Source organism: Oxyura jamaicensis, chromosome 5, assembly GCF_011077185.1.
Source record: "Oxyura jamaicensis isolate SHBP4307 breed ruddy duck chromosome 5, BPBGC_Ojam_1.0, whole genome shotgun sequence".
In the NCBI taxonomy this organism is placed as follows: Eukaryota; Metazoa; Chordata; class Aves; order Anseriformes; family Anatidae; genus Oxyura; species Oxyura jamaicensis.
Genome location: NC_048897.1, coordinates 51,302,988 through 51,328,548, shown reverse-complemented (window position 1 = coordinate 51,328,548; position 25,561 = coordinate 51,302,988). Strand labels below are relative to the sequence as shown.

The 25,561-nt window shown below is 42.7% G+C and overlaps 1 protein-coding gene across 4 annotated transcripts in view; it reads right to left on the bottom strand.

Moving 5' to 3' along the window:
- Positions 1-499: 499 nt before the first annotated feature.
- The window catches only part of DDHD1 (DDHD domain containing 1), a 64,548-nt gene continuing 39,486 nt past the window's right edge, over positions 500-25,561 (bottom strand). For all 4 annotated transcript variants that reach the window (XM_035327791.1, XM_035327792.1, XM_035327793.1 and 1 more), the window contains 7 exons: positions 25,418-25,524; positions 14,429-14,691; positions 12,164-12,239; positions 7,449-7,598; positions 5,924-6,176; positions 4,439-4,621; positions 500-1,811 (listed from right to left, as the gene is read on the bottom strand). In XM_035327791.1, coding sequence (XP_035183682.1) covers positions 1,630-1,811; positions 4,439-4,621; positions 5,924-6,176; positions 7,449-7,598; positions 12,164-12,239; positions 14,429-14,691; positions 25,418-25,524 — 1,214 coding nt within the window. In that variant the 3' untranslated portion in view covers positions 500-1,629. The remainder of the gene's footprint in view (positions 1,812-4,438; positions 4,622-5,923; positions 6,177-7,448; positions 7,599-12,163; positions 12,240-14,428; positions 14,692-25,417; positions 25,525-25,561) is intronic.

Below are 25,561 nucleotides of genomic sequence, written 5' to 3'. Positions count from 1 at the left end.
TTAGTTTTTATCTCTTCATAATTATTCCTAAATCCATACCTCCAACACACAGGCCTAATTCCTTCCCTGCTGCACCATGGCCTGGGGCAGCAAACAGCCCGAGCAGTGTTATTTGGGAGAACAGCCGCCCTCTCCCTCCTGGATTTCAGGAAGGGAAGCCTGGGTGGTTTCCACATCTCTTAACCGCTGGCTGCTGTTTTGGGCTGATGTTAGCACATCTGTTTACATTGAGAACACAGCTATTCACCAACACCACGGCCTCATTTTTTTTTTAAACATTAGTTTAGATTCTGCAGCTTCTTAATGTGCCATACAGATCATAAATACCTCAGCCAGAGGCAGCGCTGAGGCCATATATCTGACACTTCTTCTCCAGAGCCTCGCATGTTTTTACAATCTCAGCAACGACCTTTTAGTGTTTCATTTGGAGATTATTTCCTTTCATCGCGACACTTCTCCCTTCACAACTCCTGAATTAGTTTCAGATACAAATCTAATCTAAGTTCTGGTATTCTCAGGCCTCACCAAGTTTATTTTATGCTGCTCTCTTTCCTCTCGATAGGTTCCTTGTACATATACACACACATGCGTACAACTTTATACAAACACACACATATATACATTTAATAACGGCAGGCAAAAGGCAGCTGGATCCTCTGCACACCAAGGCTAATGTGAGGTCAAAACCTTCATATATTCTGGAAAAAACGCTTGGAGCCTAAAAAGCAAAGGCCTAGCAAAGCAGTTACTTACCTTTGAGAAGAAGGTGACTAATGTCATTTGTGTGAAACCACAAATATTTATTTTAATGAAAAAATACTTAAAGTGTGCCACAGTGTCCATATATTCATTTGAATAGTAGTACAAAGATATGTATTTCTGAGAAAAAGTCTTAACACTGTAGAAAATAAATGTGGTTCTTAAATTATGTCAAAAGAAACCAGTAAAAAAGTAATGTTTTATACACTGGAATAAAATGAAACAGTTAGAGATAATAAATTATAATTACAGTATTTCAAATATTTGCTTCATGCTTTTTCAGCATTAGTTTCTAAATGTGTCACGTACAATATGCCCTCAGAAGCCAGCAGTCAGAATGGTCTTTCAATGGTAACGCGGACAATAGGATGTGGAGCTGAATAAAGTCCTAGAAAAATGACACCACCGTTTGTTATTTACTGATACATAAAACATCAGAACATGGCAGTTTTAGGTTTGTAAGGAACATATATTTTGTTAATGGAAATTAATTTAGTTTTTTAATCAACTAATCTCTTATACTTTAATGAACTAAACAGCAATTATGGTCATTAACAAGTATGTCACCCAAGCACACTGCACAACTGTGCTTACGTGATGCTACACATTGTATCAGCTCTTTATACAGTCAAAGTTAACAAGAATTTGGAATAATTTCAGGTCTAATTAAGCACTGCAAAATGTTTAAAACTATAAAGTGCTTTTAAATACAAATCATTTTTGCTCTTTAGAAACAGGAAAAAATCCAAACATGCACTTAAACCTGAAACCTCCATGCCATACATACTGCAGTTTAACAGTAAGACATCAGTTTTGTGCCATTTGTTTTAAAATTTCCTTTCCCATCCCTCCCCATCCCCAGTCAAAAATTCAAATAGAATCTAGATTGGATTTGTCGGTATCGTCTTGGTCGTGCTTGTACATGAAGGTTAGAAGGAAAAGAGCAATATCCAGAGATGACCAATAGGCAGTGTGTGATGTGACTGCAGACCAGTATCTGCTCTCCACGAGACCTTCCCTGAGCTCGAAATCAATCCTGTGCTCCAGTTCCACTAGAAATTGAACGAGAAACAGAAATGTCGTTAGAATTGGATGTCAGTGGAAGAAACCCTTGCATATTCTTCTCTCAGGTTCTGGTTTTGCTTGCTGTATATCAAATGCACACAACCCCTGTGCTCACATTTAACAGGACGCTCGTATAAATCAGCTGCAGTTTTTAAAAACATGTACATACATTTTAACGTACATGCATGTAGCACAAACCTGACCTATGAGTGGTGCTTAGTTCAGGAAAAAAACAAAACAAAACAAAGAAGAAAACAGAAACCAAACCAAAAGTCTGGAAAAATCCGGTGTTTTTTTTTTTTAAGTGTCTGTTTTCCACATAGTAATGATGGAAATACATTTATTTAGGCTCCTTAGGATAACTACACTGAAGTATCCAGGAAATGTTGAGACCCTCTTGGGAAACTTTGTCAGAATGGGTATAGCTCAGAATTATCGGCAATAAACAATTTTTCTGCATCTCTAACAGCTGTACAGGAGATGACACACAACACTACATGCCCTTTCTGAAAACGAGCAGTTCCTACATCGCGCTAGCCCTTTTAATTTCCAGATTATTCCAAATACATTTCAGCAATTATCCTTTCATTTCAATGGCTGCTTTGATTAATAACACATTCAAAGTAATTTTCACTGCGTGTTTAACTGGGCCAATGGCTAACCTATCGTGAAGGCACTTGAGTGGTTAGAAAAATCTCTACAAGGAGCAATAGAATGAAAAGGACAAAACTAAAAGCCTGCTTAGCTACAAAAGCCAAAATCCCATATTGAGTAAAAAATGTAGCTATTTATCAAAGCCAATTTCAAGGAATTTGAATTCTTGGCTCCAAGACCGCATAAATGGAGCATCACACAAGCGCTGCCTCCGCAGTCGTGGCACAGCAGCATCGGGGAATGACAGGCCTTCATATTTTCACAGCAGCATTTCACTGCCTTCCAAACGCAGCATGGAGAGGGAGTCGGAGCCTTTGCATACCAGGAGACGACCACAGTCATTTCCACTAACATGCGTGTATTCAAAATCAGTCTCTCTGCAGAAAAAACACCCCGACCAACCCCGTCTCCATTACAGAAGCTTGGGAGGAAGCCAAACCCCACTGCAAGCCGTGCGGCTGCTCTCTCCGAAGCGAACACTTTGGCTGCGGATTGCATCATTCTGCTTGCAGCCTCGCTGGCCTCTGCTCCACGTTCTCCTTCTATGGAGCAGGGATGGGGTTGCAGCAGAGAGGGATGCAGGAACCGTGCAGAAGGCCCTGAAGTGCCACCCCGGCAGAAGGGCCTCATCAACAGCTCCACAGTACTCGCTGTCATGTCGGTCTGCTTTCCTTAAGTTTAAAATAAAAGTTTCTGTCCTCGATACCGACTCAGGAAGGTTATCTGTTGAAAGTAGCAGCAGATCAACAGGCTGCAATGTATCATGTGAATGCTATCACAAGATACAACAGTGCTAATACTTGTGACTGCTTAGATTGCAAAAAGCCCCGCCTTGCAATGAGAAGTTTAAAAATAAAATCAAGTCTGAATGTCTGTAAAGGAAGTACCTATATTTTTCCAAAAAAATGCATCTGCTAAAATTGCTCGCTATGTTCCGGGTGGTTCAGACTAGGACAAGGACAGCCTCTGTTTCCAGTCATAAATGCCTTTAAATATAGATCGCTTCAGAATTGCAAATATATGGGCAAGCTTAAATAAAATCCATTTCACGATACATGGTAAGTGGGATTCTCTGCAGGAATTCTTTTGCTTTCCCTAGTGATAGTCTAGGAACTATTGATGTACAGATCTCATCAGCTGTAGCTCATACACACATATGTGTGTGTATACACAGACACAAATACATAAACCTCTTTTAAGAGGAAAAAAGATAACAGGGAGAACAAAGTCAGTCCTTGGACAGCCTTCACAGAATCGCAGCATGGCTGAGGCTGACAGCGTTCATCTGGTGCAACCCCAGCCCCAGCAGGGCCCCCCTGAGCAGGGTGCCCAGCCCCACGGCCAGGCCGCTGCTGGTGATGTCCCCAAGGAGTCCCCAGCCCCTCTGGGCAGCCTGTGCCAGGTCTCTGGCATCCACCCAGCCCAGCAGTGCTGCCTGAGGGGCAGAGGGAGCCGCCGGGGCTCTGCGCTGGGCCCAAGGCCTCTTGGTTCCCTCCTACATGTGGTCATGGACATGGATGGGATCCCCCTGAGCCTCCTCCTCTCCAGGCTAAGCAGCCCCAGCTACCTCAGCCTCTCCTCACAAGGATATGCTCCAGGCACCTCAGCACCTCTAAGACCATACCATAGTCTCTCTCCAGCATGCCTGGGTCCCTCTTGTACTGGGGGGCCCAGAACCAGACCCAGCACTCCAGGTGGTGGGCATGGGGCAAAGATTGCTTCTTCTGACCTGCTGGCGATGCTTTGCCTCATGCAGCCAAGAAGCCATTGCCCTTCTTAGCAAAGGCACGCTGCTGTCTTAAGAGATTCAAAACGAAGAGACTTAATTTTTGATTTAGAGCAAACCAACACAATTAAATAGAGTCTTATGTTATGGCATTTCCAACCTCCCACAACACACACACGTGGCCCACTGAAGGCCTTGTTCCCACAGGGTATGTAAGGGGGACCAGTCACTAACATGTGGGTTCGAGAAAGCCTGAGCTGCTTTGAGAGAAAGGCGGCGTTCCAACAGCAGTGGCCCTCTTGTCGTCCCCCTCTGCTCCATCTTTGCCAGCCTCAGGCGTCTGCGAGGTGGTTGTACTAGATCGGCCAAATCTTGAAAAAAGCATCCCTCCAAGGCCCTTCCCAATGCTCGCAGCTCCTGCATTCAGCACAGAAAGAGAAAAAACAAAAAACAAAAAACACAAAAACAAACACAAGACAAGAGCAGCTAAATCAAACTGCAAATTAAAGTCACTGTAGCACCCATCTATTAGAGTTGAATGACGGAAAACACTATTCATGCTTTTCTAGGGTGGGAACAGCTTATCTGACTTAACTGCTTACCATGAGACTCATCTAGCGTACAAGCAAAGGCTATAATTTGGAAACTGTAGTTAAGGGAACAAAAATACAAAATAACACTTCTGAACTTTTTAAGGATGTGTTGTAATTCCTCTTTCATCAAAAGTTGAAGACTAAGACAAAAATGTTTTATAACAACGGTAGTACTTTCTGAACATAAGGATCCCATTGGGACATTTAAGACACTCCTTTCGTTAAGGGTTCTTATGTTGACATAAGCCTTGCAGAGATTTAGAAACGCTGTATCATCCTTCAAAAGGACTATTTTGGTTGCTCAGGAAGAAGGGTATAAAAGTTAAGAACAAATCTGTGTTGTTTTGTCCTGACTTTGCTGCCACCTTATGGACAAGACATTAAAGTTACTATAGTAAAACAGCAAAAAGCAGCGAGAGAACACTGCTTTGGAACACTGTGTGTTTTTACTTAAGGACTAAACTGCTTTTATACACTCTATTTATTAGATTGGAAAGATTCCTTGCACTAGGTCATGTTAACCTTCTTCCAAATCTCACATAGAGAGCTAAAGAAAGTCCTTGAGTCAACAAAAACTGCAAGTGCATGCTCAAATATAAGCTCCAGTGAAAGTGAATTTAATCTCAACTAAATCAGAGCTTATTTTGAATCAGAAAGCCAGAAAGGGACAGACTTCATAACTAAGCAGCCTGAATTTCCCTTGGTAAAATGATGAATTAAAAGGAACTGTGATACTTTATATGGAGTGATTTTTCTCCTATTTGTCAATAGCAGAACATGTAGTCACAAAACAAGCTTTAAAACATTTTTCCATGAAGTACAGTGGAAACTATTAAACCCCCAGGATGTTACCTCAATGAGCCAGACAACAATAAGGCGGCAATAGCATAAACTCCCTGACCCACATCCTCTCCCTGCAAGACTTGACTCCAGTGTATTATGTAAACTATCTTTACTTCAAAGTAAATGTTAGTTTGGATTAAAACAAGCAATACACCTACACAGAACACACACTAAAAATAGCCAGGAATAGCTTGCTGACAGTTGCACCTTAAACACCCCACCACAGAGCAGTGAAGCTATACAAGAGGATGCTATATAAAAAAAGGACATAAAAAGCAATTACCCAATATACTGGCTTTGCCTATGTTTGTTATAGACTCCCCATAGTGGCGTCGAACCATGACTGGTGAAGTAGTTGGGCTTGGTGCAGTTGAAGCACTTTCGCCGTCAGTTACTGAGGTAGGTTCTTTTGTTGGGTTGAGAAAACTTGGCTTCATGTGCTCGTAAGGTAGAGGGTTTGCAGTGTTGTACCAGTGGATCTGGACAGGTGAAATGTTGCTGTAGTGTTTCAGAATTAAAGGTTCTAACCTATAGGCCTGCGAGAATAATTCAGAAAAGAAAATACTGAGAGAAAATACTGAAGAAAATTCCCATACAGAGTCTTCTCCAACCTCAAATCCAAAATATCTGTAACAAGTGAAGCCTAGAAAATGACAGAATAATGGCATTATATTCTGGTTCACTTATTTTCACCGCCTGGGAGATACATTAGCTGCCCAGTTGCTTAAACACACACATTTGCATATTTTTCTGCAACAGCTTTACTACCCATTCCTCTTACCGACACAGAAGCTGCTATTAACAGATGTTTGTCATTATGCTTGGGAAGACCTAACTTTACACAAGTTGAACTGATTTTGCACAGTGAAACTGAGTGGAAAACCAACTATGTGAACATTTTGTTTGATAAATCTTCACTGATCCCTGAGCAAACCGTGAACTGGAAGGGCATCTGTATGTCTATTATAAAGTCACTTTCTATCGATTCTTTATTTTTCTTGTTTACTTAGCTATAGACAAGGGTTCTGCATTTATTTATCTTAGAACTAAGCAGAGTTACTACTTGCTTACTGTAGCCTGACCAGTCATCCTAGGTGTCCCAGGAAAATTCTGTTCTTGGAGTCGCTAGAGCTGTAGATGATCAGATGAACAAGAACCAGCATGTTTGGAGCCAAAAGATACCAAGCTTCAGGTAGAGTTTAAAACCAAAAGCACCCCCAAATTACTATTCTACACTAAGTATGAAACTCCCAAATCAGACTTCCATCAAAGAAGTTGCCGAGGCAACACAGATCAGAAGCCCAACATCCTGCCTTTGATAACAGCGAATACTGTCTGCCTATGGACTTAAGAGCTTAAGGACAGGGCAAAGCTATACCAATACTTCCTTCCCAAAGCCTATCCCACCCTCTAACAATCTGTTGTTATTCAAGGACCCTTTGGGAAAACAGTCTTTGATTTTCTGCAGTATCTTGTAAACTGCTTGTGTGCGTTTCTTTTAACAGCTGTAGTCTCTTTGGACATATGACGTTTAATAGAAGTCAGTAAGTTAAATAAATGCTGGAACTAGAGTGAGAAATTTCATGTCTTTGCAAAAAAAAGTTGAATATTCTCACATCTTGAAAATATGAAAAGAGAAGTATCAATTATTTGTAGAAAATACTAAACAGTTATACAATAATCATTAAGACAGTCCTGTGCTCTAACATACTTGCGTTGATGCACATATTTTGAAGATCACATATTATCACACAGCTGATGCTTAAAAACACTCAAGGCAAAAGCTTGCAACTGCAATTACAACTCACCACTGGATCTGTTGGATGAAAAATATTTAGTAAGCGGTTACAAATTGTTCTGGGCAGAATATGATCTTGACTACCGCTGTTTCCTGGACGGATGCCACGCAATGCCAAAAACACTGCTAATGGAGATCCCATACAGAAGAAATTCTCAACCTAAGGAGAGATTTCATCTACGTTAATAAGGGAAGTAATGCTTTCTAACATGGCTGGATTTGATCTCTCTGTTTCACAACCAAGAAACTTGTACAGTATTAGTAACTCAAAACAGGGAAGAGCACTATAACATACATAGCGTGACATAACAGGTGAAGTTTCCCGTTTCCCTTTGCTGTCAGAAGAGAGTTATTACATGTTGTGGTGCTGCATAGTTCAAAAAACTGAAAAACAAGCTGGATAATTGAACTGAAATGAGTCTACCAACACTGGAAGGGGTAAAGTGAGAAGAATTTGGAAGACAGTAAGGAAATGTGATGAGTTTCACGAGACTGACGTCTGATTTCTCTTTCCAAAGTCTACCACAGCTCCTTAATCTCACCCTCACCAAGTATGCCAGGACACATTTTGCTGTGTACATCATCAAGGAAGTAGAAATGCAAGCTAAACCAAGCATTAAAGACAACACACAGAATTCTCATGGTAGTCACACACACATACACAGGCTGGTACAACCTCTTAAAAATAGCTGGTGTTCAGTGAACAGAACGGTGCTTGTCAAAAGTGCCACCACATCACGTGTTAGGAACCAGTACCTACATACAGCACGCCGAGCTACCCTGCAGGCTACTCCCTTGTTGTCCAAAGCTACTGTGACTTTGCTCTGAAAGGACTGCCTTTAGCAAGCTGAGTGAATCTGGACTGCAACCACTAACCCATCTGACAAAGGTCACTGAACGTGCATCAGTGGTAACGACTTTTGGTCACTACCAACCTGGGCTGGGATTCAACAGTGACCTAGAGGTGAATGGCTTCGTATCCCTTTACCAATCCTCAGACATCGTCTCCTAGAAACATCAAACGTAAAACTCTGTAGTCAAAAGTATTTTCAAAAGTCAAAGATACTTTTTTAACCTTTAGAATATTTTCTTATATGAGAGATTAATTTTACCATTATCAGAGCTTCGCTGTAACTTCCCCAACGGTGCCAGTTTGCAAGGCGCTACAACCAAGCAACTATCAATGCACTGCTGCTGAACTGGCGAGAGAAATCACTTCATTCCTGCTAAGCGCACGTGGAGAATGCTTGGATTCCCACACGCCTTCACTGTATGTCAGCACATGGAGCGAGGGTGTGGAAATAATGGTCTGTTTCATCTATCAGATTCCAGCCCTGAACAAAACATTCTTCCTCCTCTTACTTGGCACTGGTACTCCACCTCTTCCATCCAAAAGAACGCGCAAGTCCCAGTTCAATGGAAAAAGAAATCTAGGTCTTCAGCAAAGCTATTCAATGTCATATGCTGCAAAGCACTGCTCGCTGTCATCTCTATTATTACTCCAGCCCAGTTCAAAGCAGCTCTTCTTTCTTTTAATTAAACTTTACAAAGAGCCTTACATTTTTGCCGTTTGGACAAAAAGCTTTCTCATCTTTAAACACAATAGGAGCAGGCATTCACTGTGTAATCCTTTAAACTGAGTAAGTAACTTCTAACCCCGTCCATCTGATATGCCTGTATACCGCATCTGGAGTACGCGATTACGGTCTTTCTGCTTCAGAAAGAAATCAGAAAGTGACTGCCACCTTAATGCTTGCTAGGAGATAGCTTAAAGATGGTTTCATGAATTCACCTTAGGCAAGTACAGACTAGGTGAGAATCTCAAAAGGTAAATATTTGCAGTGGTTACAAGGTATATGGCTTTTATTCCATTGTTTCTACTGGTAAACAGAAGATCAACAGCACCCACAGACAGATGACATTTTCTTGGACCACAGTGTTCTTTCCTATGTATTTTCTTACATGTGCAAGCCTTTCAACGTGACCTTCCAGCTCTCTCATTTCCTCTGGAAATGTTTACAAAGACAAAAGTACCAAACGGAGGGTACTTTAAGGGGTGGCAACAGATCAATACCAAAGCAGCACACACTAAAAATCGAAAGTAAGTCTTCCAAAAATAAGGTCCTTTAAATTGCAGCCATTAAACTCTTAGCACTGTTGCCAAGTGGCTGAAGACTACCATCTGATGAAACCTGCTGGGAACAGAGGACTAAAATCTTTCTAGGCAGCATCTATTAATTTTGATGTTTCTCCGTGAAGCAGGAGGGAGGCACTTCACATATACTTCATGGTAAATGTTTAAGAGCAGAGAAGCAATTTTTAAGAACATGACCTTTCAGAATAGCACTGTTCTGCTGGTTATGATTCATAAGCAGAAGTCATAATTAATTATTTTTTACGTTAAGCAGAAGCTGAGCCAAATAGTCATCCATTCAACTTAAGACTGATGTTTTTTCAGAATGAAAAGAAAAATAAAATAGCTGAATGAGACAACAGAAGCGAGACAGCGCAGCCCTTTTGTGCATAAATGAGTGTGGTGGATAAATGAACATGTTTAGTGGTGAAGTTAAAACAGAAGAGACAGAAGGCAATTCCAGTTTACATTTATGTGCTGCCTTTCAGCCTGGAGGATCCCAAATTTCCTCCCACAGAGAGGAAATATAGACCTCTCCAGCAGCCTCTACCCATTCCTTTGCCCAGGAACATTCTGCAGCCTTAACAAAGAGATCAGAATTCCATCAGTATTACATGGGGAATTTAACTGTACGGTTATGTGTTGAACTACTCTGGCACATTTTTGTATTCAGTTTAAAGTCTTCCTCCTCTCCGATAAGGCTGCACATCAGCATCCTATTAAACACTCATAATTCTTGTACATGTGGTAGAACACTAGTATCTTACATAAATTTGTGATTGTTTTCGTCAACACTAACATCACTGTCAGATGATGCTACACACAAACCACAGGGTGAAGTACAAGCTGGAGCTTCTTCTGGGAGAGCTTCTGTAACCACAGGTGAATTGGAGGTGCTAAGGAGTCATGCAGCACTTTGGGCCAGCACATTAATAAGTCCAGATTTAAATTCATTTCCATCTCAGTACTAGGGAGCAACTGAGGTCCATTCTGCTCTCCCCTTCCATATTGTGATTGAAAATCACCTCACAACACTGTTTTTCTCATGAACCACAGAGTCATAAAGAGGTAGGCGTCACACCATTCCCCACGTATTCATTTTCTGGCTAATCCTTTTCATTACAACTGTACGTACCCATTTGGTTGTGCAACACAGCCTAAGGAGATCAGGGACCAAAGAATCCAGTTGCCTGCATTGCCCAGACCAAAGTCATTTGTAGATCAAGCATTTGCACTGAATAGTAGTAACTCATGGCCATCTAGAGCTCGGGTCTGGCACAGAAGAGCCAAGGTGCTTACTAGTCAGTACCTCCAAAGCAGTTACTTCTCTTTCAACAAGCTAGTCACCCTCAGATAGCTGGACTGGCTTGCTCATGAGCAATCATTTTTCAATGTCAACCTGTTGAAATCCTTCCTTGGCAGAGGCCCCTTGCCATCGGATTCATAGAAAGCCTCCTTCTTCCCCTGGAGGTCTCCTCGCCTCCCCTTGAGGTCTGTTTCCATCACAGTACTCAAGCAATGGGAGTCACCAGCGTAAAGCACTGCTTTATACTAGGAGCACTAGCATAAAGAAGTCAAATGTCTTTCTTTTAGTAAGGGTAAGAAAAAGGATGCTTAGCATTGGAAAAATGCCTAGCAGCAATTTGGATTGATACAGTCCTCTCTTCTTCCACCTTTCTTTTCCCCTCCCTTCCTGCTCCCTCTAAAAAGCATCTGTTCAAAGAAGTCTTCAGTTTAAGCAGAGCTGAGTGAAGACTCATCTTTGCACAGAGCTAAAGGAGTATCAGTCTGGCTCCAGCTTCTTTGATGGTAGAGATAATGGCACAACATGTGTTTTTAAGCCGTGATAAAAATGAGAAGGCTATGACAAATTGAATTATGGTTAGTTTCCTCTTTTTCATGGCTCAGGATTGACCTTGGCTTCTGGAAGTGCTTCTGAACTCAGAAGGAAAGCAAAATGGCAAGTTAAGTACAATTATCTATTTTCTTCTCATCTATCATGTCACATTTTTATCACTTAATATTTTAGGTATAGTAGAGCAAATATAAAGTGTTGCATATCCCACGAAGAGGCTAGAAAAGGCCTTTTCCCAGTGTCAAGAAATCCTAGCAATTTACAGAGCCGAGTAGGAAGCAATCTGTTTCATGGGACTAAAAGTAACTTGTCCTCTAACTGTCAGACCAGAGTAATTTGGAAGGAACATCCACTGCTGGAGGAAATTCAATCAGATTTGCTCAGAGGTGTGACATGTTAGAAGTAGTCCCCAAAGAAAATGGATTAGTTGACAAAATAGAAGTGAAAATTTTTAAGATATGTGATTGGTGTAATCTGCCAAATGGCTTTTACCTTCCCACATGGTCGAGCGTGTGTGTAATGTAACAATCTATACGTTGGCTTATTTACATATAAACATGTATATTTGTAATAAAAAGTAATATATGAATATAGTAACATGTTTACACACATCCATACACATTCAAAGTCTTCTACCAACATTATGTCTATGGACATGGAAAAAAAAAAAGGTAGAATAACTCAAGTGCACTTTTACCACAAGCAGAACGTTTAGTAAAAACCTAGACATACCTACCTTAAATTTTAAGACAGGTGTTTTCGATATGGTGGATGCCTTTAAGCCTTGTAACCTCTCCTCTATTTCTCTCAACCTAGAAAATAAGGAGATCTTTCTGAGATACAAAAAATAATATAAAATAAAAAATAGCATTAACTTCTCTGATCCAAACAGGCATTCCTGGAGGGTCCAACAGTTTTGTCTGTTAGGAAGAGAGTGACCGTGCTGTTTTAATTTTCCTTTGAGGCAGTCCAGTCGATTAAGATCAATGCTTCTGAAATCCTGTTTCTCTGACAATAGGAGGAATCAATCAAGACATGACAGTTTCCTTGTTCAACACCCCAGGAACCTGGCTATTTGCCTTCCTCAGGAGCAGGTGTCTCATGTCCTTCTTCCTTGGTGGTTTTGCACCCTAATCAGCTGGTTTTTGTTTGCTTCCTTTAACCAGAGCCACAGGAAACCCCATGGCCCAAGCATTATGGAGCTCTATATTGTGGTGGAGTATCTGGAGGACAGCGTCCCACATTTTCAATTATCATGTAAAAAGGTCATTTACTTGTTCTTCTAGTCAGCATAAATTCAATAATAATAAAAAGGAGCAGTTATAATATAAAACGTCTCCTATATAGGTAGAGCATTATGCCCTCTTCAGAGCAGGAAAAAAAACCTCTTCAAGTTCTCCTACAGTATTTTACAAGCAAAAATGTTAAGCTTAACCTCTGTCATCCTGATTAAGAAGAAATAAGTCTGGAGCTAAAGCTTTCTGAAAAGTGGTACTCTCTAAAAAAGTTTGTATGCTTTAATGAATGTGTCTTAAAAAAGAAAATATGTGGAATTCTCAACTCCTGTCAGAGGGTTCCAATAAATAAACTCGCATTACTCTACAACGCAGAATATTTATACATGCTGTCACACACCCTACTCAGGCCTAAGTATTTCCAGAAATCCACTACGTATTTGACACCCTTACAACACTAGAAATCCAGGAAAAAGCAAATGTAAAACCTGGCATCCTGTAGCATTTAAGATTGCATGACACTAAGGTGGTTCATGGACAGGAGAGCCACTCTTATCTATTACAGAAGTGCCTGTGTGAAATGGTACTTGAATTACCACGGATGAAACCTGAAACACTTCAGTGAATGCCTAAGGAGCTGTAAGTGTGAAAATGGTGATTTTTCACTACTCACATGCCAGTAATATGCCTGAAAGCTTGTTTTACCACTAGGCAAGATTATTTGGCCTCTTACTTCCCTCCTCGCAGAAAGGTTGCACTTTATCCAGCCTTGCAGCTGTTAAGAGATGTTCTGTACCAATCCCTAATTACACGCATACTGATTTCAAGCACTGCAAGAGATCTGATGCTATATTAATGCTTCCCAAGTGCCACCGGTACTAAGATAGGTTTCTAGAAGGCACCAAAAAGAACCGTGACCATGATTTATCCTCGCCTTCCCACTGAAAGACCGAAGTTCAAGCTCCTATTATTAGATTTTCTATTTACAGGGGTCTCATAGCACCTTGAAATCCAGGGAACAAGGAAGGGACCATAACACTGTGGAGACACCATGATGATCTACAACATCCCCTAATATTGAGAATCCCTACAAACACTTGTAAGGCACCAAAACCAAGATCCAGTCTGCCACAATGGGCAGTGCTGCTTTGCATGCAGAAGTGCATTAACCTTTCTAAATGGCAGCATGCAGAAACTGGTGAATGATCTGCAGCAGAGCAGTAATCCCCTAAACCCAATCACAGAATCACAACATCTGTAATCCAGCTGGTGGAGCTCAGTTTCCAAGCTGAGCTTTCCTTGGAGAAAACTTCTAATTTTTCTCTAGAAACTTAGGAATTTCACTACTCATGTTCTGAGTATTTTAGCTCACTGTCCACCTGCGAGCTACTTTGCTTTGTTTCTCAGGTCTCTTGAGGGCTAATGGCCAGACCTTCTCCTTTCCTTCCTGGCTAGGAGAAGCTCCCAGTGCATGCAGGCAGTAATCAGCAGCTACTTGTTTGGTTTCTGTACAGCCCATAGGGTACGGGTTCAGAGCTCTTATTAGCAGTGCCAGCTACCTCTGATTGCTTAGTCCTGTGTTTAGCATTGACCATTGCCATTCAGCATCACCAGAGGAACAGCAGCCACAAAAGGTATCAGCCATGGTGTTATGTCCCAAATAACAGCCACAAAAGATAACAGCCGTGGGTGATGTCCCAGAGGACATCATCTAGGAGTGTTTTTTTTTTTTTTTTTCCTTTCATCATCAGAAGTGGATGCATTACCGTTGTTTGGTTACGTAAAGTTCTTCAAGTAAACGTTGCTCCTCGTAACTCATCCAACTCTCTTCGAGCTCCTCCTCCTCCTTCTGCAGCAACTGCTCGTAAAGCCTAACAGGGTTCCAGCCGGTCATGATGTCATAGGTGATGACACAGCCCAGCGAGTGGGACACGATCGAGACTTTCCCTCCTTTCTCCTCAAACTCTGGATTCCGAGAGCAGAAAAGCGTGTAGAGCCGGTTCAGCTCCTGCTGCAGCCCCTTGACAAGCTGTTTGAAGACAGTAGGGGAAGAAAGTTTAACAACATCTTATCACTCCTGGTTGTGCATGTTCATGCACTACAAAGACCAGCTTCTTAAGCATGCGTATATGACAAACACTATGGTCTGTTTTCATGGGCTCAGGAGGTGAACAAAGCCTTACGGTTGCTTCAACTCTTTTGCTGTTCTAGAAACTGCCCTCAAAATGCCCACCTGCAGAACAGAACAAAGGAACCTAAAGGACACTGAGTTTCTGATGGCAGCAACAGTGTGGATGACTGTCACTGACTCCAGTTGTTCACCTCTCCCCTCTGGGCCCACCAGACCATGTGGCAATCCTAAAACTGCTGCACTGCACAGCCCGAGGCATGATATCAAAATAACCCCGCAAACAAGTAACAGCCGTGCTTAAATTACTCAGCAACATCTCACGGGGTAAGCAACAGGTCTCTGTTTTCACTAGCAGTCCATTAGCAAGCAGTGACTACTAACCCACCTATATTTCCCTCATTGCTCGTTTCTCCCCCCGTGTCTTCTTCCTCTCAGCACTGTTTCTCCTCTGTCAGAGGTTCAGCTCCTTTTCTAACTAAGGAGGCTGGAAGGAGCCTGGGCCACACAATCTGGAACCAACCCACATCTCCGCGACAAGCCCTGCACGAAACCCTAGACCCACGCTCCTTTCTCTATTCATCAAAACGAAATATCAGCATTCCTACCTCCCTGCAAGGGACTGGGAAGATAAATCCACTAAAACTGATATGCTCAGACACTAAAGTGACAGCCTAAATGGGTTCTGGGAACATATCCCGACCTGCTTTTGGATCTTTGTAAAGCATACTTGATCGCATTCAGCCTTCCATTATCCTATCTACAAGTAGGCTTTCTATCCTACTTCCATTCCTACCATACCCAACCAACGTATTTTTTCCAAAGAAATCAGAATGAAATAACGCCGATAAAGAACAAAAAGCCTCATCCCAGGCAAAGGAAGATAGGGGAGGAGAAAGAGCATAAATGAGACAGGCAAAGCTGGAATTTGAACATTTGATATAAACAATGCTAAGAAACGGAGTAGGTATTTACTGGTTAGAGGTTTCTGCGAGATTTTGGAGGAAAAATAGGAATGTGACGTAGTTCTCAGACATCGTAAGCGAATCCTACGATACTACTGAAATAAATACATATTGGCCCTCAGTTAATTGAGTCTCCCAGAGGTTTATCTGCTTCAAGTCCTATACTCGTGTACATATGCATAAAAATGTTAAGATTCACAGAAAAAAATTTTAAAGAGAAATGTAGAAAGCCACGAGATTTAGAAATGTGACAAGACAAAAAAGGCAGCTTTACTTGTGCTATTCAACACGGTAACTGAGCAGTGCTTCCCGGCTGTGGCACAGGGGAGGACAAACAAGAAATTGCAAATCATTTCCTTGTTAGCAACAGGAAATTAGAGCTATAGAACATGTAATTTGAGCATGATTTTTCAAGTGCCTGAATCATTACCGAATATAAATATGAATGGCACTAGGACTGTCAGCCTGATGCACTCTTTACTGAGATAGAAACCACACAAGCCCTATCCCTCAAAGCGCTGTGAAATGATTAACAAAGCCTTGCGACAGCTCAGAGAGGAAAATATCAACATTCCCATTTTCAAGTCTTTTTACTGTGATGCGTTTGGCACTATGCAGACTTTGGGTGCTGCTTTCACACATGAACGAACAGGCAGAGGTTTTTTAGCAAGAGCTGAAAATAGAAACCAGGACGAGCTTTGGCTGGCTGGCATTTTCTCCATTTAAAAAAAGGTTTTGATTACAATCCAGAACAAAATAACAGATCTGTTGAAACCAAAACGGTTCAGGATTGTTGCCAGGAGCTCAGAGATAAGAGGCAATGCTGCTCTCCAGTGTCTGTGGCTGGCTGTTGTGGTACCCTCCATGGGAGCCGACACACTTTGTCCTGCCATCGGGGACATCAGCAGGGAGCCCAGGACCCCCAGCCACGCAGCAGGTCATCTGGCTGGAGTATGGGCTCCTGGGTTCAGAGCAGGCAGCACAGAAATGCCAAGCAGACTGCTGCTGGACTCATAGTGACTTTCAGGCACTCTGTCAGTATAGGGGGAGACGACTAATGCCATCTCATTGTAAAAATCCTAAACCACCTAAACCTGAAAATCCTAAGCAATACATGCCAACATCTGCAACTTTTTTTTTTTTCTCTGATGGGAAGTTAAAAATAACAACTCAACTACCTCCCTGTGTTGCTTGTTGCATAAAAGCTATTGCTCCCAGCGCGCTGCCCAGCTTACTCAATAGTCCTGTACCCTCCTCTCCTCTACCGCAGTCTTATTTCGGAGGAAAAGCAGAGACCTTCCAGGAAGGATCTTCTGTCAGCCTGCCCACAGCCCATCGGCACAGAGCGGATAAGTAACCTTCTGGCATCATGGCATTTCTTTATAAAGGCTTTGTTCTCTTGCCATTTTGGGGCGTAATACAGCAAATTCCTGGAAAGTCCTGGTCGGACACAATATCTAACCTTGATTTTGACCGTCCTGCTCCTTAAAAACATGCCGTTACTGAGGCAAAAACATGGACAGCAATGAAGAAACTGTTTGTGGGTTTCCAAATAGCAGTACATTTAAGTCTGCAAACCAGAATACAATATATTTAATTCAAACTAGATCATCTGACAGATATTGTTTGTGAACTCCAAATCTCCGGTTACCTGACTTTGTTTGTAGATCTGCTGTAGTAAAGCCTCCAGGTTTTGAAGCACTACGAATGGTTAATTTTTTTGCTATGACCAAACCAACTCTGATCAGACAACTGATCCTTTTGATATACAGTAAGGAAAAAAAAAAAAAAAAAAAAAAAGGAAAAGAAAAAGCAAATTCGTTTTAAGTCCCAGCTACAAAACTATTTGGTTAAGCAGTCCATAAAGCTAAGATATTATTTAATCTTGATTTGCTTTCTTAGTCTTAAAAAGCACACAATATCCTGACCTGTAAAACAAAAGCTTCTTTTGAAAAGGGTTTTAGCCTGGCAAGTATACCATGAAGTGCTTTCAGATCTGTTTTGTAGTTACAGCCTGACACATATCCTAACCCACCAGTAAAAATGATTTCTATAAATATCAATTGTCCTTATCAAAATCAACATTTCCTTGTAATTAAACACGAACTGAGCCATCTATCAAATTTTCTCTCCTAAATTGCATCATTGTAAAGCTGACTTCCTCCCCAAATTTACAGCTTGTCATGTTTATTTTTCCTCCCTTTAAATGGTTTATGGGAATCTGTTTAATGAAAAAAGAAAAAAGAACAACAAAACAGGTCCCCTTTTACCTAGCCCCCCCCCAAAGCACACCACCCGAGTGGATGCTGCATTGTCTATACCCTGCTGTCAGGTTGTGAGCGGACGGCGCATCGTCCAGAGCCTGGTCTCCTGCTGGCAGAACTTCTCCTGCTCACACCTGAGCTATAACCCATGGCTTCCCAACAAGGAAGCCCTTTGCCCTCTGCCTTCCCCTGTGCTTCTGCCAACCCCAAGCCTCACTGCCTGCTGCTCCATGGATCCATTACGTGCTTAGGAAACACCTGCTGTTTCTGCCTGAAAACAGGAAAGTAGGAATCATCCAGGAAAAAAAAAAAAAGGTGAATAGTGGAATGCAGCATGAACCGACCCCTCTCTGTTTCCATCTCCTCTCTTGCCTCCTCCCTCCCTGTTCCCACCTTATTTTGGTGATCAGTGAGTCTGAGCATTGACAAAGAGCCATTTCTGCAGCCCTTGCAGTACTGCTGTTCTTTGCCAGCCGCCCCCGAAGGGCTTTTAGCAAAGCTTTCCCCACAAAAAGGCTAGAGTTTCCTTGAGTTTTTGCCCAACCCATATCACCATCTCCTAAAGGCTTCTTGCACAGACTAAACAAGCTCAAATATCTCACACAAAAGGATAAATGTGGCAGCAGTCAAGTGAGTCAATTTTTTTTTCCACACAGCTGCTCCCACAAACCGTGCTTGCTGCTCTGACTGCTAATCTGCTGGCTGCTAAGCTCTGTGTTACCCTCAGCCCTTCCAGGAGGGACCAGTGAAATGCAGCAGGCTTACGTGTCTGCTATGAGCAGATCAAACCATTGTAACAACGGGAACACTTCGTATTTCCTCAGGAACAGCCACATCAAATCCCTTCATCCCCGCTGAACCTTCCACCACAACACCAGTTTAGTATCAGCCCGAGGACACTGAAATATTTGAAAGAAAGGAACAGAAAATCTTCCAACGTTCCTATTATCCCTTCCAGAAAAGTCCTTTCCTTTTGTTCTGATTTCTGGGGAAGGAAAACCTGAGCACATTTTGCAGACTGATTGTTTCAGTGCAGATTGGTGCAGGATTAAAACGCAATGAGCCTTGCAGATTCACCACCGCAAATGCTCACGTATAACCAGAGAAAATAAAACATGAATATAGAAGGACTTTACAACACCTGAAGCCTTTTAATAGTCAAATTTCAAAGGTAGATTTTATAGCCGGTCATAATCAGGCAAATTAAGCAAGCCACAATCCTCAGACCTGGTAGAGCACCCTGATGTGCCATTACATTTTCAGACCTGCAAAAATAAAGACACTGGAGACACAGCCTGTGACACAGTTTGACACAGCAGTATCCAAGCCATGGATACATATCCTAGATGTTTTATTCTGGTCCCAAAAGGCAAGAGAGAGACCTGATTTCCAGTGGCTGAAGATTTCAGTAACACAGGGTGAATGGAGAATAACACCACAGGACGACTGAGCAGATGCCGCATGATGCTACTGCTCTGCAAGGCTCTTTTGGGAAACTATTTTATTTTTTGCTTTGTGAAAAGCAGATTGATTATTAGCTGCCTGGAGCTCCCTTCATCAGCTGAACTCGTGCCAGCACATCTTCCATGTAGGAAACTTAAGCTGACAGGATCAAGTTGCTCAGAAGCCATCGGTTTATACGCTGACAAACTGAGGTTAAGTGCTCTACGCCCTTTGCAAACTTAATTAAAAGCTGAGCAAAGAATGGTCTCTTTGCATAGGTGTTGAGAGGCAGAGTGACAGTCATGCAATCTGAGGGGAAGACAAAGCTGAGACTGACAATCCAGGCAGGGAATGGGTCACTGGGCCTGCTCTGATCTGGCCATAAATCCCCTCTGCTTCTCTGCTTTCCAATTACATGCCTGTCCGGCATATCACTTCCAACACGTAAACCTAAAGCAAACCCAAACAACCCTTCAGGAGTCCTGGTGGCAAGGGCATGTGCTTGTGAACACAAGATGGGAGCCTTGGCCAGACGAGACACACCACTGCCATCCCGGCAGAGGAAGGAGCTGTGGCAAGACTGATCATGTGGGCACAGGGATCACGCCTCTAATCGCCTCTTGGATGCCTGGGTATGCCTGCACTGCTGAAGCATGAAGGGCAGTAAGTAAATGTGTAGGCAGGGAGATCTGCAGAGCTGCTGTCTGTCTCAGCTGAAGCCCCCCTGTGAAGGGCATTATGAGCGTCTTGGGCTGAGTTGGAAAAAACCAAGCCTCTAAATCCCCATCACCAGCATCCAAAACAGCTGTTCATTCCTCTTCTGATGGAAAAAAAAAAAGCCTTGTGAGACACAAGTGTAGATAAGCATGCCGATTTCTTGCAAAGCAGAAGGAAGTCGGCTATGTGTGTGGCAGACAAAGGCCTGGACCACACCGAGGAGGCAGCAGGAAGAACTTCACCTCCCTGCATGCCCTGGTGGGCAGATTGCTGAGGTAAAAGTGGGCTTTTCAGCACATTCTGAAAATACCAGGGTAGAAAACAACACTTCCCTCAATATCCAGGAAATGATTTATTTTTTTTTTTTCAAGAGAACAAGGAGTACAAAACCCCTGCTGGCACCCTGAGCACAGAAGTGACACAGAGATTGCGCTGCTCTTACTCAAATCCCCAATGACCTGCTCGTGGCTGAAAATTGAATATAGCACTCTAATCTCAACCTCTCTGATCTGGCAAAGCCAACAACAACAACAAAAAACCTCTTCTTGTGGGCTCTACCGATTGTCCTCTTCTGGCACTGCTCTCAGCTCTGAGCACCCCCTTGTGAAAATTTCGGAGTGCCTTACTGTCCTCTCCGCGGGACCCTCACCACTGGACATCTTCTCACACGAACAGCTTGAAGCCCAAGGGAAAAAAAAAAAAAAGCACAACAAACAACAATAACAGATAACTACATATTAAAAGGGAGTGCAGGAAACCTGACCTCTGCACCATTCCAGCTTGAACAGCATGAATGTTTTTGTAGGCTTCGTGGGAAAAGAATCTGAAGGAGATCTGAGAACTGTGAGCTCTGCAAGCAGCTCCCTCCAAATGTCAAGAGAGCTTCAGGAAGAAAGTGCAAATTTGTACAAAATTCAGCAAACAGGCAATAAGAAAGCATGTGGGCCAACTGAAGATGGAAGAAGGTCTTCAAAAGCCAGTGAAAACCTGCAGCTCAAGGACATTGTAAAGGAGCACAAAAACAAAAGCGGGGAGCATTTGCTTCACATGAAGCAGAGCATGCCAGTACATACTGCAGAGGTGGGGAGGCTGCCGACCCTCCAGGATACAGGAGTTGTCACGCTGCCTGACGGCATCACGGATGGATGCCAGAAGAGTGTCACAACAACAGATGAGAGGCCAGAATGAGACTTAACTGTGTGAAAAGACAGGAATGGCTTCGTGTCTTAGCGACATTACAGATAAAGGATCCACAGATCTGCCCAGACCTCAGTCTCTTTCCCCCTACCCCTCTTTTTGTTGAAAAGCTGAGCATAACCCATTTCTAGCCAAGTCACTGTAGTCAAGGCTAAGTTTAGGTTCTGGCAGATCCAGTAACCTACCACTTTATGAAGCTGACAAACAAATGAATTAAGCAAGCCGTGAAAGTGCTGGCAAGCAGCTCCCTATTAGGTTCAAGGGAATAAGCAAAACCAGTGTTGAAATAGTCCCAGTTAAAAATCTCCTGCCTCACATCACTCTCCTTTTGAAACACATAAAACAATTGCTTTTTATTACTGAGAGGAGTGAACCAGAGAACAACATTTTGATTACAAAACCTCTTATCAAAGAGGGATGAAATTTCTAGTAAAAATTAATACTAGTTCTATCTTTCAAGAGTACAGTCATTAATCCCCTTTCCTTTGTATGTGTGTAAGAGCAAAGTGACAAGCCACTTCAAGGTGAACAGTGCAGCCTGCCCGGGGGAGCAATGCTAGGTTGGCTGCATGTCACTGCATCCCCTGGTCTCCTAAAGCCTATAACACTCCTCCACGTCCCTGACCCTTCATTTCCTCTCGCCAGCTGGTGAGAAACATCCAATGCCCACTGCATTCATTCCCCTGCACGTCGGCTGTGGCGGAAGTAATCCATAAACACCTACTGATCTTCTGAGGCTATTGCAATATTTGAACTAACGTTTTAAAGGTTTTTCAGTGACGGATGCAGATAATATGAAGCCTGTATTGCAGGCACTTTCTGCCAAGACATATCAATAATTCACAGCATTACAATTAGCCTGGAAGTAAGCACAGTGGAGATGAGTAAAATAAGCACTTAACAATATAATGAAGGTGACAACACAAAATTCGCTATGCATCAATTAGGCTTTTTAAACCCTGTCAGAACCATTTATTATTAAAGAAACACAGAACTACAGCAGCACGGATGCGACACAGTCACCCACTGGACATGCTAACAGCCCATATTACGTTACCATAAATAGCACCAGCAAGGTCAGAATCAGTGTGAAATGACTGTTCATTTCGAAATAGGCATGTGTGCATCAAAATATCAGCTTAGTTTCTTTTGTTATTACATCTGTAATGTTTAAAAAAGGATTCTGCTTTCCTCATCACGGAGCACCACAGATGAGGAGCTGCGTAGCACAGTTCACTTGCAGCCTCACACAAATGCCACAACCAAATGGTCTGGCTGCAAACATCCCCCACACTGAACTCTGAGACCAGGCTGTCTGAGATGTTCACTGAATTATTGATATGTGTCTAGTATCACATTACATGTCGAAAATCCAAAAGGTGCTTCTGACGTTTTCCTACCATGCTGCAGAAGAAACAATACCTGCAATCAGAGAGGGGGTTATCCACCAGGTTCCCGTAATGCCTCACTGAACAATCCAGCTGCATCTGAAGCAGCTGTCTGCTGTCTCATATGAAAGCTGATATGACAAGGCTTCTCCTTTTTTTCCTTTTCTTCAGTGATTACCCACTCGAATATCCCTTAACAAGAGGTTTAAAGAGTGGTCAAAGGCTTTAAAGCAATGGCTACATTGCTTTTAAGATGTGGGAAAAAATCATTTGAATTAGAAATAAAATTAGTATCAAGTTATAGTTAAGTGTTGTCAGGTGGATAACAGCTTTTGTTCTTCTCCATCACTCCTTGTCCTATCACTACACCCCCTGACAGAGTCCTCCTTAGACACTGGCAGGCTGCTGTGAGGTCTCCCCGGGCCTTCCCTTCTCCAGGCTGAACACCCCCAGCTTCCCCAGCCTGTCCCCACAGCAGAGGGGCTCCAGCCTCTGAGCAGCCTCAGGGCCTCCTCTGGTCTTGCTCTAGTCTGTCCGTGTCCTTCTTGTGCTGGGGGCCCAGAGCTGGGTGCAGGGCTCCAGGTGGGGTCTCATGAGAGCAGAGCAGAGGGGGACAATCTCCTCCCTCACCCTGCTGCCCACACTGCTGTTGGTGTAGCCCAGGACACGGGTGGCTTTCTGGGCGGCAAGCACACATTGCCGGCTGGTGGCAAGTTTCTACCAACACCTTCTCTCCTCAGGGCTGCTCAATCCATTCTCCACCCAGCATGTGCTTATCCTTGGGATTGCCCTGGCCAAGCTGCAGGACCTTGCCCTTGGCCTTGTTGAACCTCACAAGGTTCTCACAGGCCCACCCCTCAGGCCTGCCCAGGTCCCTCTGGATAGCATCCCTTCCCTCTGGCACCACACAGCTTGGTGTCGTCAACAAACATGCTGAGGGTGCACTTGATCCTACTGTCCATGTCATTAATAAAGATATTAAACAGTACAGGTCCCCGTACAGACCCCTGAAGAATGCCACTTGTCCTTGGTCTCCACTTAGACATCGACCCACTGACTGTAAGTCTTTGAGTGTGACCATGCAGCCAATTCCTTATGGGTTATAGGGTTATGTTTCCCCTCTTCCAGTCACTGGGGAATTCACTGGACTGCCACGACTTCTCAAATATGAAGGATAATGGCTTAACAACTTCATCTGCCAGTTCTTTTGGGACCTGTGGATGCATCTCATCAGATCCCATGGACTTGTGCACCTTCAGGTTCCTTAGAGGGTCTTGAACCTGATCTTCTCCTACAGAGAGTGGTCCTTCACTTTCCAAAAATTCACTTGATTTAGTGAAGAAAACAACTTTTCTGATCAGATCTAAGTATAGCCACAGCACACTTATTTGTCAATTCTCATACCTGAGGGATGGTAATATACCTGCAAAACTACAGCTCTTCTGGGCAATGAATTCAATTTTTCATGCATTGTTGGCCAGCATACTTAACCTTTACTTGCTAATCCATTTCCCATAAGATGTCAATAGGCATGCCAAGCCTCTAATGCACTTTAAAAATCTATTTCTGAGCTGCCAGGGAAGTTTTCTTCACTTGCCACAGAGGTTCACACTGGTCTCAGCTCCACAACAGGCAAGGAAACCTGATACACAGCTGAGAACCCAAGAGCCCTGAACAATGAACTTTGCATTACCAAGCAACGGGAGAGCACAGCTTTCAGTACACTTATTTCTAGTGTTGGAAGCTTAAAAGGCTCATAGCAATTTCAAAACCAGTGCTGCTGTTAGGAAAGTTATTATTATTAGGAAGTTTAGGTTTTACAATTACGTTGACAGTCTAAAGTACTTAAATGTATTTAATTTTAATGAAAGGTAGCATCAGGTCCTCTGGTAAGCTTCGAAAATACCTTCCACAACCCCTAGTTTAACCATGCAGACTGAGCATGAAAGCTGCAAAAACATTACCATTGCTCCACATATAATGCAGTCAATAAAGAAAAACCTAGAATTCCTATACAAAGTAATCCTAAAACCTCCCTACAGGGCTTTTCCAGGATGTGTGGCAAACAAAGGATGCTGTTGGGGTGATGCACTGAACACGTTTTACAGGGTACTTCGTCATTTGTTCAAGGCTTTTCCATTTGATGAATGGGAAAACCTAGTATCCCTAATTTTTCAGAATTAAAGCCTCATGTCTTTCAGGAGACGTTAATGCTGCTGATTACTCCTCAATGACATTAAAAACCACCCTAAAATATTATAGGCTTGCACACATGGTAATAGTTCTTATTTTCTGCTGTAGAATGACAAGACATTTCTATTGCTCCTCTGAAATAGATGCCTGCCTGCTCCTGTCTCAAATCCTAGGACGAACTCTGCCAAATCCAGGTTATCTTCTCACAGATAGCTCCCAGCAGGAAAACACACCTGAATTTTGCCCACTCCTTGGATACAAAGCCAGCATTGAACTGTAAGCTTTTCCTGTCTCAGATATAAGAAATGAGGAGTGTCAGGGGTACAGAAGGAAGATCCCAGAGAGCTGCACTTGCTGCCCACGCAATACCAGCAACTACAGATGATCATTATATACTTGCAAAGCTTTAGTATTCTTTATTCAGGGTCTCAGGAAAACAAACAAAACAGCAAACACTTACTTCATCCCTATAAAGAGGACTTGTGTAGTACATGATATCCATCGCACTGCTGTTCAGCATGTCCCTTAAACCTCGTACTTTATCTGGAGTAATGGAGTCCACAGTGTCTGAAAGAAAAGAGACTTGAGTTACATGCAGGAGAAT